The following is a 14,995-nucleotide window of genomic DNA, read 5'->3' on the forward strand; positions in this document are numbered from 1 at the left end:
GCGGCTGCACTAGGATGCATTCGTGCCTTCATTCATTCGTCCCTACAGTAAATGCTGACTGGGCACTTTCTATGCCAGACCCTGGCCTAGGGGCTTAGAAGCCACATCTAGGCGCAGGGTAGACCTGGTCCTCGTCACTGGTTGTGGGGGAGGTATTCACAGCCTCCAGAAGGAGAGCGACAGGTCACAAGTAAACCTTTGATGTAGCACAGCCTCAGGAGTTCTGTGATGGGAAATGATCGTGTCAGCGCTTACTGAGTGCTCACTGAGTTCTTTCTTGTTCTCGGAATGTTTCGTTGATACTATCCTGTCCTTGTTTTGTGAATGTAACATTTTCTCTTATCTCTCTGCGGGTTTTTCATTGTTTTACGTTTTCTTTGCTCCCATGCAGTGTCCATTTCCTTCTTGCTTTTCCCCTTTGTTTTGGGGTTTATTTTTCATATTCGAGTCTGATATCAAGTGGCTAATGACGCTTGGCCTCCATTTTTAACTGGGGAGCAGAAAAATGGATGATCCCCCTTGGGGTGGGCGAGGTTTTTCTCTTGGAGTCTTTGCTGTAGGATGTCCTCCCCCGCGGAACCCTTGTACCGGGCAGCCATGGCTGCTGAACAAATAACCCCCAGACCTCTGGCTTCATCGTCTGCCCGTCTCGACCCCACCCAGGCTGCTCCAGCCACACAGACTTCCCCGGACGCGCGGGGCTGGCTCCTGTCCCAGCCCTGGCCGTGCCCCTTCCGTGGAAGGCTCGTCCCTGAGACATCCGAATGGCTCACTGCTCAAATGCCATCTCGTCCGAGAGGACGTCCCCCCCATCGTCCTCCGTTATTTTTTGCCGTAGTACTTGTCACCTCTGACATACTGTGTATCGATTTCATTGTTTACATCTCTCCTGTCACTAGAATGTAAGGGCCACGAGGGCAGGGGCCTTGGTCATTTTGTCCATTACTCTTTGCAGTGACACTTGACACTTAATAAATGTTCCGCAGTCGTTGCTGACCAACTCAGTGACAACAGGGTGGTATTTTTTCAGTTCAAAAATTATATATATACCAAAAAAAAAAAAAAGATTATCTATATGCGTGAGCAGCCAGTGGTCAGAGAGGGGCTTGCTAAGTGACTCTGGCATAATAGGATTTCAGATACAGTTGATAATTATGTTCACTGCAAACAAAGACCGCCCCTGGGAGGGGAAGAGGTTTCTGCAAGACTCTAGTTAATAACATGTTTATTAACCCGTCAATACAGAGCCTTGCTTTGTGTGTGTTTCTGTTTAAAGACACCTCATTTAATATGTATCGGTGATTCATTAGCGTTGAACCCACAGCCAACAACACGGTAACTCATGCCTCAAGGAAGCTTCTCTCACGCATGCGTTTTCTCCATGAGGCACAGCACAGCCTTCCTGCACTTAGAAGCTCTAGACCGAGGCACCTACGAAAAGTGCAAAAATGCAAAGAATGGCACACAGTAGGACAGGAAAAGTACAGTCGTTCTCAGTATGAGAGCTGGAACAGGAAGGCAGGGCGCCCCCCTGCTCCACCTCAGTCGGAAATTGCACGTTGGGTGGCTCGAATTTTTAGCCGTTCTGCGTAAGTCCAGGAATGAGCAGCAGAGCAACCCGGGTGTTGATTTGCGAGGTCACAAATAAATTTTAGCAAGTCGGCGAATTTGCAGAATCTACACATCGTGAGGACCCACTGCCGTTCACGGTAGATCCATTCTGTAATTTAAGGTAACCCGAAATATTTTCATCCGATGATGTTGTCGGAAATAACAGGAAAATCAATATTGATGTGTCGTTTCCCGAGTTAAACTCTTACCCCCAGGGAGCTCACAGAGTCCCCGGGGGCCACTGACCCGGAAGCACAAAGGAAGTGGGCTTTGACCCAAGTGTGGCCGCCAGGTCCTGAGGACACCCTGAAAAGGGGCATGAGGGCTTCTCGGGGGGCGGCACCTGGACAGGCTCTCCGATGTGTAGCCCCCCACAGGTGGGAGGCACACAGAGGCCCCGCGGAAGCACAGACGTGAGCCCACATGACCGCTGGGGCTGGGGAGCGGATGGCTACAGTCCCGGGGCACTAGGCATCAATGCGTCACCTCCCCCCGCACCAACACCACCACCTTTTTATTTCAGAAAGACGACACTCAGCGTCTGGTCAAGAATTTAGAGTCTAACGTACAGACCCCCTCGGAGACCGGCTCCCCACCCAGGCGGAGGAAGAGAGAAGCACGGACTTCGAAGGACGAGGAGGCGCTGGACGTAAGCTGGGCGTTGGGCTGTGCTTGCCAGGGTGCATGTTGGGTGTCCTGTGTCCCACCTGGGACATCTGCCATCCAGATGAGCCTCCGACAGATCTTATGCCCCGATAGACTTTCGTTTTGAAGTATCATTTACATACAGTAAAAGGCACCGATTTTAAGTTTCCAGTTTGATGAGTGACAGGCGTATGTACCCCTGTGACCGGTACCCCAGCCAGGAACAGTCCCTCACCCTGGGAAGCTCTCCAGCACCCGTTTCTGGTTCACACCTCCCCGCACCCCCGGCCCCGTGCCCTTCCAGAAGCAGCTGCTGCTGTGACTTCCGGCACCGTGATTGGTTTCACTGCTGTAGAATTTTGTGTAAGTGGAATCACGTGCTTTGTTTCACCATATTCCCTCAACGCCCTGCTTCTGAGATCCAGCCAAGTGGTTGCACCTGTCAGTTATTCATCCCTTTCATCGCTCGGTCATCGTGGGGATGTGCCACGGCTTGGGTAGCGTCCAGGAATGAGGCTGCTGTGAATGTCTGTGTGTAAGTTTGTTTGTTTGTTTTCATTTTGTTTTATTTCTTTTAAGTAAATACGAAGTAAATATCTAGGAATGGGACTCCCAAGCCTCTGATGGAGGCGGTTAAAGACGAATTCTCCTGGTACCTTCCTTCCTGGCCCCCTACTCTGCCCAGCTCCAGCCTACCTGGGGCATCACTTCTCAGGGGTGCTCCGTGGATGGAGAGAGCATGCCCTCCAAAGGTGTAATATTTGTGGTCACTTCCCGGTCCCCAGAAAGTACTGCAGACTCCAGTCATTCAGCCTCGATTGCCCAGAGGTAAATGTAGATATTTAGGCAGGTAGGCAGGCAGGTAGGCAGGCAGGTAGGCAGGCAGGCAGGTAGGCAGGTAGGTAGGTAGGTAGGTAGAGAGAAAGAGAGAGCGATTGTGGGGAAAGGGAAAGATTGAACTAAGATTTTTTCAGCACCTACTGCTTGCCAGTCATTCTCGCGTCTCTCCTTTTGCGTGATGTGGAGACTCACGCGAGTCTTGCATGTTCTCTCAGCAGCCGCAGGAGGCAGATCTCATTTCTATCTCCATTTTCCAAGTGAGGAGACCGAGGCTCAAGGAGACAGCTCGCTGACCCGAGCGAGTCACATAGCTGAGACTTGGGCCTGGGGAAGGCTGCCTCCCCCACCTCACAGCCTCTGACACTCAGGTCAAGTTCGGTAGCCTCCGCTTACCGAGGAAAGAAAGTGGGCTGCATGTCATAAAACGACTTTTGCCAAAAAAAGTTTTAAATCAAGAGGGGAAGCTTCTAGTTCGGCTAAAAAAGCAGTATTCCAGCATCACCCCCGTGACTTCCCAAGGATTCTGGAGACAGAGCTTCCTCCCCCCGACCCACACCCCCGCCCTGTGCTGGCCGGGCCCCCGTGGGAGGATTAGGGCGACACGGAGCTGGATGGAGGGCAGAGCTCCAGCAGCGGTGGCTCGGAGGTGAGCCGGCGCTGTCTCGGATGCGCTCCGTGTCTGTGGCACGTGCTCCCTGCCTCTCCGCTTGCAGGGTCTCGTCTCTCCATGCGTGTCTGTGTCTGCGTGCGTGTCCGTGTGTCTCTCTCTCCACGCGCGTCTCTGGGCTGTGTGTCCCTGTGACGGTGCGGGTGTGCGATGCCTGTCTCGCTTCCTCTCTCTTCCCCTCATCCATCTTTCTCTACCCTTCTGACGCCTCATTCCATATTAGTAAAATTCTGCTCACGGAAATGAAAACATGTCCACGCAAAAACGTGTGCACAGATGTTCACGACAACCCTATTCATGGTGGCCAAAACGTGGAAACCACACGTCCATCAGCTGGCGGTCCGTCCGTACGGTGGAATACCGTCCGGCCCTGCTACGACACGAATGACCCTCGAAAATAGTGGGCTGACCGAACGAGGCCAGTCACAAAAGACCGCATATTGCAGAGCTCCGGTCACAGGAAATGTCTGGAAGAGGTAAATTTACAGAGACAGAAAGTGGGTTGGTGATTGTGTAGGGTAGGGACGGAGTAGGAGAGATTGAGCTGACAGCTATGGAATTTATTTTTGAGGTGATGGAAAAGTTCTAAAATTGACTGTGGTCATGGTTGCACATATCTGTGACTGTAGTAAAAATTATTAAGTTGTACACTTTACATCAGGGGTCCCCGACCCCCAGCCATGGACTGGTGCTGGTCCGTGGCCTATGAGGAACCGGGCCGCACAGCAGGAGGCGAGTGGCGGGCGAGCAGCAAAGCTTCGTCTGTATCTGCGGCCACTTCTCAGCGCCAGCGTCACCGCCTCGGCTCCACCTCAGATCCTCAGACATTGGATTCTCATGGGAGCACCGGCCCCTGGTGCCACAAAGGTTGGGGACCGCTGCTTTACATGGTCGAATTGCATGGCACATGAATTATATTCAACAAAGCCATTAAAAACCAACCCTGCTCACACAAAGGGTGGCCTCGGATGTGACAACGACCTTACAACACTGGCTTTGGGATCCAGGATCCTGGAACCCAGTCCCGGCTCTGCCACCTGTTAGCTCTGTGATGTTGGGTGAGAAACATAACCCCTCTGAGCCTCAGGTTTCCCAGCTTTACTAGGACAGGAATGAGGCCAGCTCCCCGGGGTTCCCCGTGAGTGAGCTATGGACATTCCTGCCACAGAGTAAGTGCTCAGTTGACATTTGCAGGGGGCTAAGTCTTTCTACCTCCCCACCAGGCTAACTCATTTTTTCTACCTAGTAATGTTTTTCCTTCTAACTGTTTAGCTACGCCTAGCCAACGCCCATTATCAAGCTAATAATTTCCAAGAGTTCAGTTAAAGATCTGCCCGTTCCAGTGACTGGCTTGCCCCACCGCTCTGCCTCCTGCAGACTGAGCTAGTCAAAGAATGTGGACTGGACTGATTTCGACAGGGTGAGTTGAGCTGCAATGCCCATCTCCGCTGCACAGCGAACCAAGATGTTTTCGATGCGTGCCAATTTTTGCATGAACTCTGTTTTGATAAGTAGCTCGCATCGGCCAAAAGCAGACAGAAAATTCCAGAAGGCTCTGGGGCGTGCTGCTGCCCAGCCCGCGTTCTCTGCCTCCTGGCCCTGTGCACTGCAGGGGGGGAGGCGGGGCTCCCCAACTTGTGCGTTTGCCGAGAACACCGCTACGTCGGCGCGTGAAGAAGCTTCTCCTCTCCTACAGTGGTGCTTTAACTCATTTTCTGAATAAGCGTGTTGCTTCAGCTCAGGAAGTTTTACGCTGAGATGTGCGCTGCGGCCCGCTTTCCCAATGATTGCGTTGCCGCCAGAACCGGGAGGCCCTCTGAACTTAGGAGCCGTAAAGAACTACGCCCAGCGGCTCCTGTTCGCATCGCAGAAGCCCGTTCGCTGCCTGGCGCCCCGTGCTGAGTGCTTCTGGTCCTTCGCCCCCCGACAAAGGCCACGGCTGTCATCAGGGCCTGTCCTGGGGGGCATTGCAGTCTGCGGGTGGACGTCCCGGCTGGAGGCTGGCGGCGTGGCTGGCGGCGTGCCGGCCGCAGGACGGGCTTTCGCCCAGGGCCGCGGGCTCGCGGTCCCCAGGTCCCGTTCCGCACTTCTCAGGGGCCCCGGCGTCTCCATCCTTTACTTCTCAGAATTGCGCGTTGCGCATGAAGCGCCGGTTTTGATCGGCGTCTCCCCTGTTGAAGATGGACCCCTGGAAGGCAGGGGCCATGCCTTCCTCTCGTTTTCCATCCCTTTCGGTCTGTCTTCTCTTTCCACCTGTTTGTAAGGAGTTTAAAGATGCGCGGTGCTCTCGGCTTGGACGTGCAGGCTGGGCGGTCACACAGGCCCGGGTGCAGCGGCCCCTCCTCCCCGTTCCTGGGCTCTGCCGTCTCGAAACCCGTCAGTCATGTGGGAATGGGACCCCCATATTCATTTCGAACTGGGCCCCGCTAGTCCTGAAATCAGACTTCTAATTTACTGCTGTTCTTCGCTTTCGTACCCATTTTCCAAAAACACTTCCAGCAGAAAGTGGGGCTGGGGGCCGGGGGCTGAGGCTGGGGGGCAGGCTCTGCCCCCTCAGGTAAGAGGGGAGCCCAGGGGAGTTTTAAGGTGGGCACTGATGGGAATCTCATGTTTAAAAAATCATTTGATCGCCACGCAGAGGATGAATTGGAAGGTGTCAGCCTCTGAGCCTCAGTTTGCCACCCTACAAAATGGGGATGATCCTAACAGCACTGACCCCCCTCCCCAAGGTGACTGCTGTGTGATGACTAAATGGCCAATGTGCACGAAGTGCCAGCACACAGTAGGCCTTCAGTGCGTGGATGGGAGCCGACTGGGAGGCTACTGCTGTCCTCAAAGACGATGGTGGCGTAGGCCGGGGCTGTGGATTTGACGGTTGGCAGGTTTAGTTGGTGGGGTTTGTGGCTGATTGGATGCGGTGGGTTGGGGTGTGGGAACGACAGAGTCGCTCCGGATCGGACTTGTGTCCCTGGGCATGGAGGAGCCAAGTCCAGGGCCTTGGCTCCCCCTCCCCTTTTAATGTCCGGCTCTTACTCTTGTCCCGATCTGTGTCACGTTGAAGGAACCGTAATGGTGTCCGCTAAAGGGGAGGTACCCCAGAGCCAGGGAATCTGCGTGGAAACCCCGGTTCTGGCACTTACTAGCTGCGTGACCTTGGGTACGTGGCTTAACCTCTCTGTGTCCTATACGCCCCATGTGACACGTGGAGACACCAACCTCTGCGACAGGGCCCTGGGAAGCTCAGAAAGGTGGCACGTGTGGCTGCTCTTCCCCGATCTTGGCACTGAGGTCTGTTTCCGCGAGTCCTAAGGGTTGGGGAGAAAGGGCAAGGAGCGAGGCGCTCGCCCTGCTCGGGGGCGTCACGGGGTCCCCTCTCTGGGGGCAGACGGGGGCCAGGTGCCCCGCTCCCCAGGCGCTGTTTCAACACCACACGTTATGAGGAAGTGGCCAGTCTGTGTCCCCCGGGGTGGGACCCCTGCTCCAAGGTGACCTCGGTCATGGCCGTCGGTTCCTCGGCACGGAGCCCCGCCTTCGAGACTGGGCTGAAACGCACTGAAGCAGAAGCAGAGGCAGGTTTCACCCAGCTAGAGCTGTCGAGCAGAGCTCGCCCGAAGTCCGGGTGCCGGGCTCCCGGCTCACCCCCTGCTCACCTTCGTCCCCCTGCCGGTCATTTCCAAAGCATTCGTTCGGCACTGACTTTGCCCAGTGCCGGGGGCATCTCTGACCGGAGGGAGACACGGAGGGATGTGAGGATGGGCAGCAGGTGGGAGCACGTGTCCAGCTTCAGCCAGGGAGGCTCTTCCAGGAGGCGGTTCCCGAGTGGGGCTTGATGAGGCTCTTTGCCACCACCTGACAGCTGCCACGCCTTCGCCGCTGTCCTGCTCCAGCCACCCTGCCGGGCACTGGATCTACACGGTCCGCGGGAAGATTCGCAACCTGCTTACTGTCTGGGAAGACCGCAGCTCAGAGACTTCTCTGAGGCCCAAACACCTCCTTTTGTTTGAGGGTCCGGTCCAGAGTCTTGCGTGAAGATTGCCACACATAGTGTTCATACCCCCGGCAGTGCTAAATTCATTCTGCGTTTGCCTTTTCCACTAAAATGTGGTTCGCAGTTTTTAGGAACCCTTTTGTTAATTAGTCAGGTTATTTAAATTCTTGTTTCTTCCAAAGGTGAAGCCTTGGAATTAAATGCCATCCACCCATCTATCTGCCTATCTGGCCACATCTGTCTGTCCATCCATCTATCCACCCACCCATTTGTTCTTCTTTCCATCCATCTATCCATCCATCCATCCATCCACCCAGCAACCCATCCATCATCCAGCCATTCATCCACCATCTACTCATCTATCCATCCACTATCTACCTACTCATCCATCCATCCACCCATCAACCCATCCATCCATCACCCATCCATTCATCCATCATCCACCATCCATCCACCATTTATCCGTCATCCATCCATCATCCATCCACCATCCACCCATCCATCATCCATCCATGTATCCACCTATCTGTCCACCCACCCGCTCATCCATTCTCCCATCTTACTTGGATTTATATGTGCCTATTTGGTCCTGCCTGTGGCCACGGTACAACGGGACGTGGCATTTTGGAAACCCTTGGTGGTTTCTCCTTCATTTGACGGAAAGCCCTCATGCCGCCTGTCCTCTCTCCTCCCCAGGAACATGAGCCGTCTTTGAACAGCAATATCACAGCATTCGCGCTGAAGGCGAGAGTCGTCTATCCCATCAACCAGAAGTTCCGGGTGAGAGTCCTGGGCGCCATCTCAGAAACGCAGTTATTCAGTAACGTACGAGAGGTTGGGGTCGGAGTAGGGGGCTTAAATGAACAATTCTGGGTCCAGAACTTCACGGTTAATCCATTTGATGGCAGCGTTATCAGGATCAAGGTATGCCCATTGTATATCAAGGCGACACACAGTAGGACAGCATCCATCCTGCGCTTTTAACACTAGTGCAGATGCTGATAATGACAGTTACCAGCGTTAATCCCCGTTCACAGACCCCATGCCACTTACTAAACACACACTGTGAGGCTGGCCTCGCGCTAAGCATTTGTCACGCAGTAGGCATTTCAACCTCGGAATAGTCCTCTAAATTAAAGTACATTGTTATCTCCGGTCTACACATGAGGAAAGGAGGCCCAGAGAGGCTAATGACCTGCCCGAGGCCACACCGCAGGAAGGGGCGGGGCCGGAGTCAACCCCCCGCCCCCACCTGGCTCGAGGTCTTACACCGGGAGCCAGGAAGGAGGTCACGCCTGTGGCCCAGAGGTTTGCCAAGAGCCACGCGTTTCGTGGTGCCTCCAGGAGCCCTCGGCCTGTGAGATGCTCCGTGAAAAATAAGACTTTCCTGGTCAAGTAGGTTGAGGACGATGCTGCCTCCCTCTCCTGGCGGAAAAGGACAGGCTCTGTGGTCACGCCAACCGGTCCTAAGTCCTGCCTCTTTCTTGACTTCTCGGGGCCTCCGTTCCTTCATGTCCGAAATGGGGGTGATGGCCCCTCCGCCTCGCCCAGTTGTTTTGAGGGTCACACGGGGCGGTAGACATCAGGGCTTAGAACAGCGTGTGACGGGTAAGCATTCAGTACACGTTCGGTGTTTTAAATTCTTCCTTGCTCTTGAAGGCAGCCAGAGCACATCGAAGGCTCTGAGAATTCCTGCCCCGAAGAAATGATCCCCCTTGTTTAACACAGACTTTCCCAAATTAGGTTTTCTGCGGGACCCTCGTGGTGAGCACAGCGGTGGTCGTTCCTGGACCTCCTTCTTGGAACTCACGCCAGGAACCGCTCACTTCCTCTCCTTAGATGCCCGGTGGTGGGCGAGGGCCGAACTCCCAGACCTGGGGCGTTTACTCACCGTCGGCACCCACTCCCGGGTGGGCGCTGGGGAGTACGGCGGTCAGGACCCTCCCCCGCCCCCCCACAGTCTGCGTGGAGATCGCAGTGCAGCTTGTGGTGACAGGCAAGACAGACGTGACCAGGAGCCCGTGGAAGCTGGCGCAGGCCGGGCCTGGGCGTCTGTCTGTCTGTCTGTCTGCAGGAGTGAAGCCCAGCAGAGCAGTGGGGTGTCTCAGGAAGGGGGGCGGAGTCCGCTCTCTGGCCGTGCTGGGTGACCTCCTGTAGTCATGGCGGGGACTTCGTTTCCTTGATGAGGAGCTTTGAGCTGATCCGAGGGCAGCGGGAGCCACCTGGAAGGCCTGGGGGGTGGGCAGGAGGTGACACCCACATCGGCGTGGGTGGGGAACAGCGAGGTGGCCAGCAGGTTAGTGCGCAGAGCAGGCCCGAGAGTCTGAGGCGGCCGCAGTGGGTTCGGGGCGCAGCCGTGTGCAGGGGGCCATCGGGGGACAGAGGGTACTGAAACGGACTCACGGGGGGTCACGTGGACTAAGAGTCTGCTTTCTCTCCCTCTGCCCAGCCCCTGGCCGACGGCTCCTCCAACCCATCCCTGCACGAGAATTTAAAGCAGGCTGTCCTGCCCAACCAGCCGGTGGAGGCCTCCCCTTCCAGCAGCCTGGGGAGTCTGAGCCAGGCCGAGAAGGACGACCGCAGCTCCTCGTCCAGCATCCACTCGGCCACCAGCGCCGATAGGTTCCTCAGCCGCACCTTCCGCCGGCTGAACAGCTTCCCCGAGACACTGACCTGTGAGAGGTGAGGAGGGGGCAGGGTGGTGGGTGCAGTCCAGGGAGCCGTGTCGCTGTCGGAGGGGGAAACCGAGGCCTGACAGCGACACACGGCCACCCAGGGTCAGAGCTGGACCCCGTACCCTCTGTCACTTGCCACGTGGTATTGGCCAGCACAGAGGTTATGGAGTCGGGGACCTCCTTTAATCGCCAGTGTGTCCTGTGCGTTGCGTAGCAGCAGCCAGCACTGATTAAGTGCCTCACGTGTGCTGGGCAGAGTGCCAAGCCCTCCGCAGGGGTTGCTGGGTGCGTGAGCTCAAAGACCGGGTGTGTCTTGCTCACTGCTGTGTCCCTCTTGCCCAGGGGGAGCCTGGGACAGGTTCGCTGATGAATAAATATCAGTCAATGAATTAATGACCCGATGAGGTAGGTGCTGTCGTCATCCCCATTTTATGAGGAATAAAGGGAGACACAGAGAAGCCGAGTGACTTGCCCAGGGTCACACAGTGGATGGGGATGGAGCCAGCTCTGAGACCACCACCTCCTCTCCAGAGCCCACACTCTAAGTCGCCAAGGTGCCCAGCCCGGAGCTGGGCTCCGCACGTGGCCGGCCCTGGAGAAGCTCAGTCCGGCAGGTCTGCGGGTCTGTCCTCGAGCCTCTCTATACTCTGACGTTCTGTGAGTCCCAGGGACCCTGGAGGGGACGAACCAGGCAGGACACGGCCCAGCTCAGGGCCGTGGTGTTGACCCTGAAGGTGGCCGAGGGCAGGAGGACGTCACTGAAGAAGAGCCTTATGGGCTCCGCCTGCCTTGCCGGGAAGGGCCGTTTCTGAGCGTTTGGACTAAAAACAGTTCATGTGGTCATGCGGTCATTTAAAACGCAGTTGCCTGTGTGGGAAAGAAAGGTCAAAGACCTTTGTTTACACCCTGCCTCTTACCTGCCCTGTGACGCTGTGACCACTACTTGTCTTCTCCGACCTCGACTTCCTGAGTCAGTTCCCTCCTCATCTGTAAAGTGGGCATAAGAATGTCCACGTGACGGTGTCCACTGAGAACGGTGACATGTGATGCCAGACATGAGAGCCCCCGGCGGGAAATGTTAGTTTCCTTTCTCTCGCCTTCTGTCTCTTCCTGGTTTGTCCTTGATGTCCAAGAAGCTGGTCCCTTCTGGTCACAAGTGGGTTTCAGATCGCCCCTTTGAGTCTTTCTTGTGAACTTTGGGGGTTACTCTCGGGAACCTGCACACACTGCAGGATTTAAAAGCCGGAGCCAGGACGCCCCGGGGCTTGTGCCGAGCCGGGCTGCGCTGATGCTCTGTAAGCCGTCTCTCCTCTCCAGGGCTCTGAATGTCTGTTCTGCTTCTCGTGTGACCTTGCAGTGTGGACCTGGACTTGTGTATCTATAACCTTCACTTGAAAGACCTGCTACGTCTGGACACGGCGCTGAGGCAGGAGAAGCAGCTGGTAGGCGGGAGATGGGCTCGTCCCCCTTCCACGGCTCAGGAACTGGGACGCAAGGCTCTCTGTGCGCTGAGCCCTGGAGACCCCCGAGAAGTCACTGTGGGTGACGTGGAGCTGCCACAACAGGAAGGGAGAGCGACCTCGGACAACTGACCACGAAGTGGAAAAGCAGTTTGCGCCTGACGATGGGCACCGGCTTCACTTCACCCAGAGAGAAGCCGAGAGAGAGGAGGGAGGAGGGAGGGGGGAGAGGGAGGAGGAGGAAGGAGGGAGGAAGGAGGGGAGAGAAGAAGAAGAAGAAGAAGAAGAAGAAGAAGAAGAAGAAGAAGAAGAAGAAGAAGAAGAAGAAGAAGATGTACTACGTCCTTTCAGTCTGTTTCTTTATAGTGGGAAGAGGGAGCGGGGAGAGGGAGGGAGGAGGAAGGGGGAGAGGGGCAGACCGGTGTTCAAATCTCTCTTTGTTGTTTCTTTTTTTGGCAATAGATGTTTATTCAGATCTTTAAAATGTGCCTCCTTGACCTGCTTTCGAAAAAGAAGTCTGACGATGAATTATACCAGAAGATTCTTTCAAAACAAGAAAACGTAAGTCTTCAACCTATAGTTCAAGGTAACTTAAAAATAGTTTATCGCAATGTATAAAACTGACAATGTTGCGATATAAAGGTTTTTGCTTTCATGTATAAATATTTTATTGTACACTTTTAACACAATATAGAGGTATGAAAGTATGTGTATAGATGTAAAAATAATAATGCGTGTTATTAAAATGGGAAAAATATTGGAAGCAGAAAGAATATTGGTCATATCCACTATCAAAGAGAACCACAGTTGATATCATTTTTTGCACAAGAAGCTTAGGGTGTTTTTAAATATATAATTTTCCGAGACTTCATAAGGGTTGAGAGATATTCTTTCATTGTTTTTTAAGTCTGGCCTATGTTTTTGCGGGAAGGGAGGAGGAATGTAGACGAACCCAATCCATTTTTCTTGAGCGTCTATGTTTAACGAGAAAATAGATTTCCATCATCAAACCCTCACTGGAACAACACTCAGAGCATTTCATTACGGTTAAAAAATATTTTATGATCGTGTGGTGGAAAATGAAAGCATTTCTTTTCTAGAATTTAAAAATTAGAATTTTTTCTTTATTTGTTTTCTTTCTTTTTTCCCCTAGGACTTGGAGGAATTAGAAAAGAGACTTCAGGTCAGACTGTCCAACACGGAAATGCTGGGTGCGGGTGATTCTGAGTACATCACCCTGGCAGACGTAGAAAAGAAGGAGAGAGAATATTCTGAGCAGCTGATAGATAACGTACGTGATGGGTTTTCTTTCCTGTATAAAAACTGTGCTTTCTGGGACAGCTCAATGGATGAGATTAGAGATCCTACCTAGAAACATGTTTAATGCTCGAATTCCCTGTGGTGTCTGCCCCGGAGCCAGGCGTCCAATGTCTGAAGCTAAGTGATACCGAGGCGTAATTAAGGGCCAAGAGCAATAGAAGGAGGCTTTTTCAAAAAACGAATTCCCTTCGTTTCAATGTTAGATGGATCTTTTTAATATTCAAAGCGAAGATGGCTCTCACCCTCTATGTTACTACCACCTGACTTCTCCCGGGCTCCCAGGCGTCACTCATAAAAGCGTGCTTTAAATTCCGGGGAGAATGGCTTCTCGTGGACATCTCTTCTCCGCTTTTGGGTTCCGCTAACCCCTGTGCGTACATCTTGTATCAGATAACTATTTCCGTGGCCCCCAGGTGTTGTGTTGAACACTGGGGACTCAAAACAAACTTAGACCTGGTCCTGCCGGGAGAGATGCTCGCCAGCCTGGGGGTGGGGGTGGGGGGCTGACAGGTGAGCAGATGAGGACTTTATGGGTTACAGGTGTTGCGACAGGTGGCCACGCCGAAGGCTGAGGCACAGTGGAGAGGGGAATGCGTTTCACCCTGGGGTTAGGAACGTCTTCAAAGAGAGAGGGCCATCGAGAGGCTGTTTGGTGCTGGCCCGTGGGGGTGGGGCGCCAAGGGGCAGGCAGGGACCTGGCCCGAGCGTCTCATCTCGTGCCCGGGAACGGGAATCGGCGACGGTTTGCTGCAGAGAGCGGCTTGGTCCCATTCCTGTTTTAGGAAGACCGCTCAGGCTGCCGTGAGGGGCACAGTGAGCGCTCTTGGGCTCGTCCAGGAGGAATTCTGTGCAGGCCGTTGCAGTGGGGATGGAGGGGTGAGAAAAGCAGGGGAGCTGACAGGGCCGTGTGTGCAGAGGGTCAGCTCTACAGAAATAAGGACCCCAGAATGAGGAGCCAGTCAGGAGGGGAGGTGCTGAGCTCCGGCTTGACGTCTCGAGTTGGCGGTGCCTGGGGGTGCTGAGTCTCCCCCGAGCTCAGGTCGGCGGACGTAGAGAGCAAGGAGGCCGTCAGGATGAGACGGCCGAGGGAGGGCGTTTGCCCGATTCCAGTGGTCCCCGACTCACCGAAGCAGGGGGACCTCTCGTCCGTGTCTGCGCATTTCAGGCAGAGGATTCACGGAAGATTCTCTAGCGTGCTGGCCACCTCCAAAAATGGAGACGCCTTTGGCCGAAGAGTGTGCGTAGATCGGGTAGAGAAAGGAGCTCGTGGCTCGTCTCAGATCCTGCCAGTGGCGAGGGAGCAGGAGTCAAGGGTTGTGGAGACAAGAAGGCCGCGTACGGACTTGGAGGGACCAGGAGAGACTCATGTCACGGATGCCAGGGGGAGTCCGAGACTGGGGGAACGGAGCGGGCGCCCTGGCTCCCGGAGCTGGAGGAGAAGCAGCAGAGCGGGGCGGACACGGGGCTCCGTTTCGGGGGTGTGGGAATTCGTGGGCGACCGTCCACATCCTCTCGTAGCAGCTGCGAAGGAGGCCGTGTGTCGGGCCAGAGCAGGGGGTGACCGATAGGATGGGGGTGGGGAGAGGAAATATATTTTAAAGCAGGATATTTCCGTGGTCAGCATGGCCTCTGCCATATCGCTCCTTTGTACTTTTAGGACAACGATATTTAAACGGCCACTCATGCTTTTATTTCCAGGACATGCTTAATCCCTTTTAAAGATCTGGAAGCTTCTAGGAACACACGGGCAAACTTCACGCACCACTCCGCCCCCCGGCCCCCCCACCCC

The 14,995-nt window shown here is 54.7% G+C and overlaps 1 protein-coding gene across 1 annotated transcript in view; it reads left to right on the forward strand.

Annotated features, from left to right (window-relative positions):
• Nucleotides 1–1,381: 1,381 nt before the first annotated feature.
• EVC (EvC ciliary complex subunit 1) overlaps nt 1,382–14,995 on the forward strand; it is a 51,206-nt gene continuing 37,592 nt past the window's right edge. Inside the window, exons 1-7 of the mRNA XM_025051835.1 lie at nt 1,382–1,467; nt 2,056–2,260; nt 8,448–8,531; nt 10,201–10,433; nt 11,784–11,868; nt 12,349–12,447; nt 13,040–13,177. Of these exons, the coding sequence (XP_024907603.1) occupies nt 1,382–1,467; nt 2,056–2,260; nt 8,448–8,531; nt 10,201–10,433; nt 11,784–11,868; nt 12,349–12,447; nt 13,040–13,177 (930 nt within the window). The remainder of the gene's footprint in view (nt 1,468–2,055; nt 2,261–8,447; nt 8,532–10,200; nt 10,434–11,783; nt 11,869–12,348; nt 12,448–13,039; nt 13,178–14,995) is intronic.

The sequence above is a fragment of the Pteropus alecto genome, unplaced genomic scaffold (genome assembly GCF_000325575.1).
Source record: "Pteropus alecto unplaced genomic scaffold, ASM32557v1 scaffold5, whole genome shotgun sequence".
NCBI classification, from domain to species: domain Eukaryota; kingdom Metazoa; phylum Chordata; class Mammalia; order Chiroptera; family Pteropodidae; genus Pteropus; species Pteropus alecto.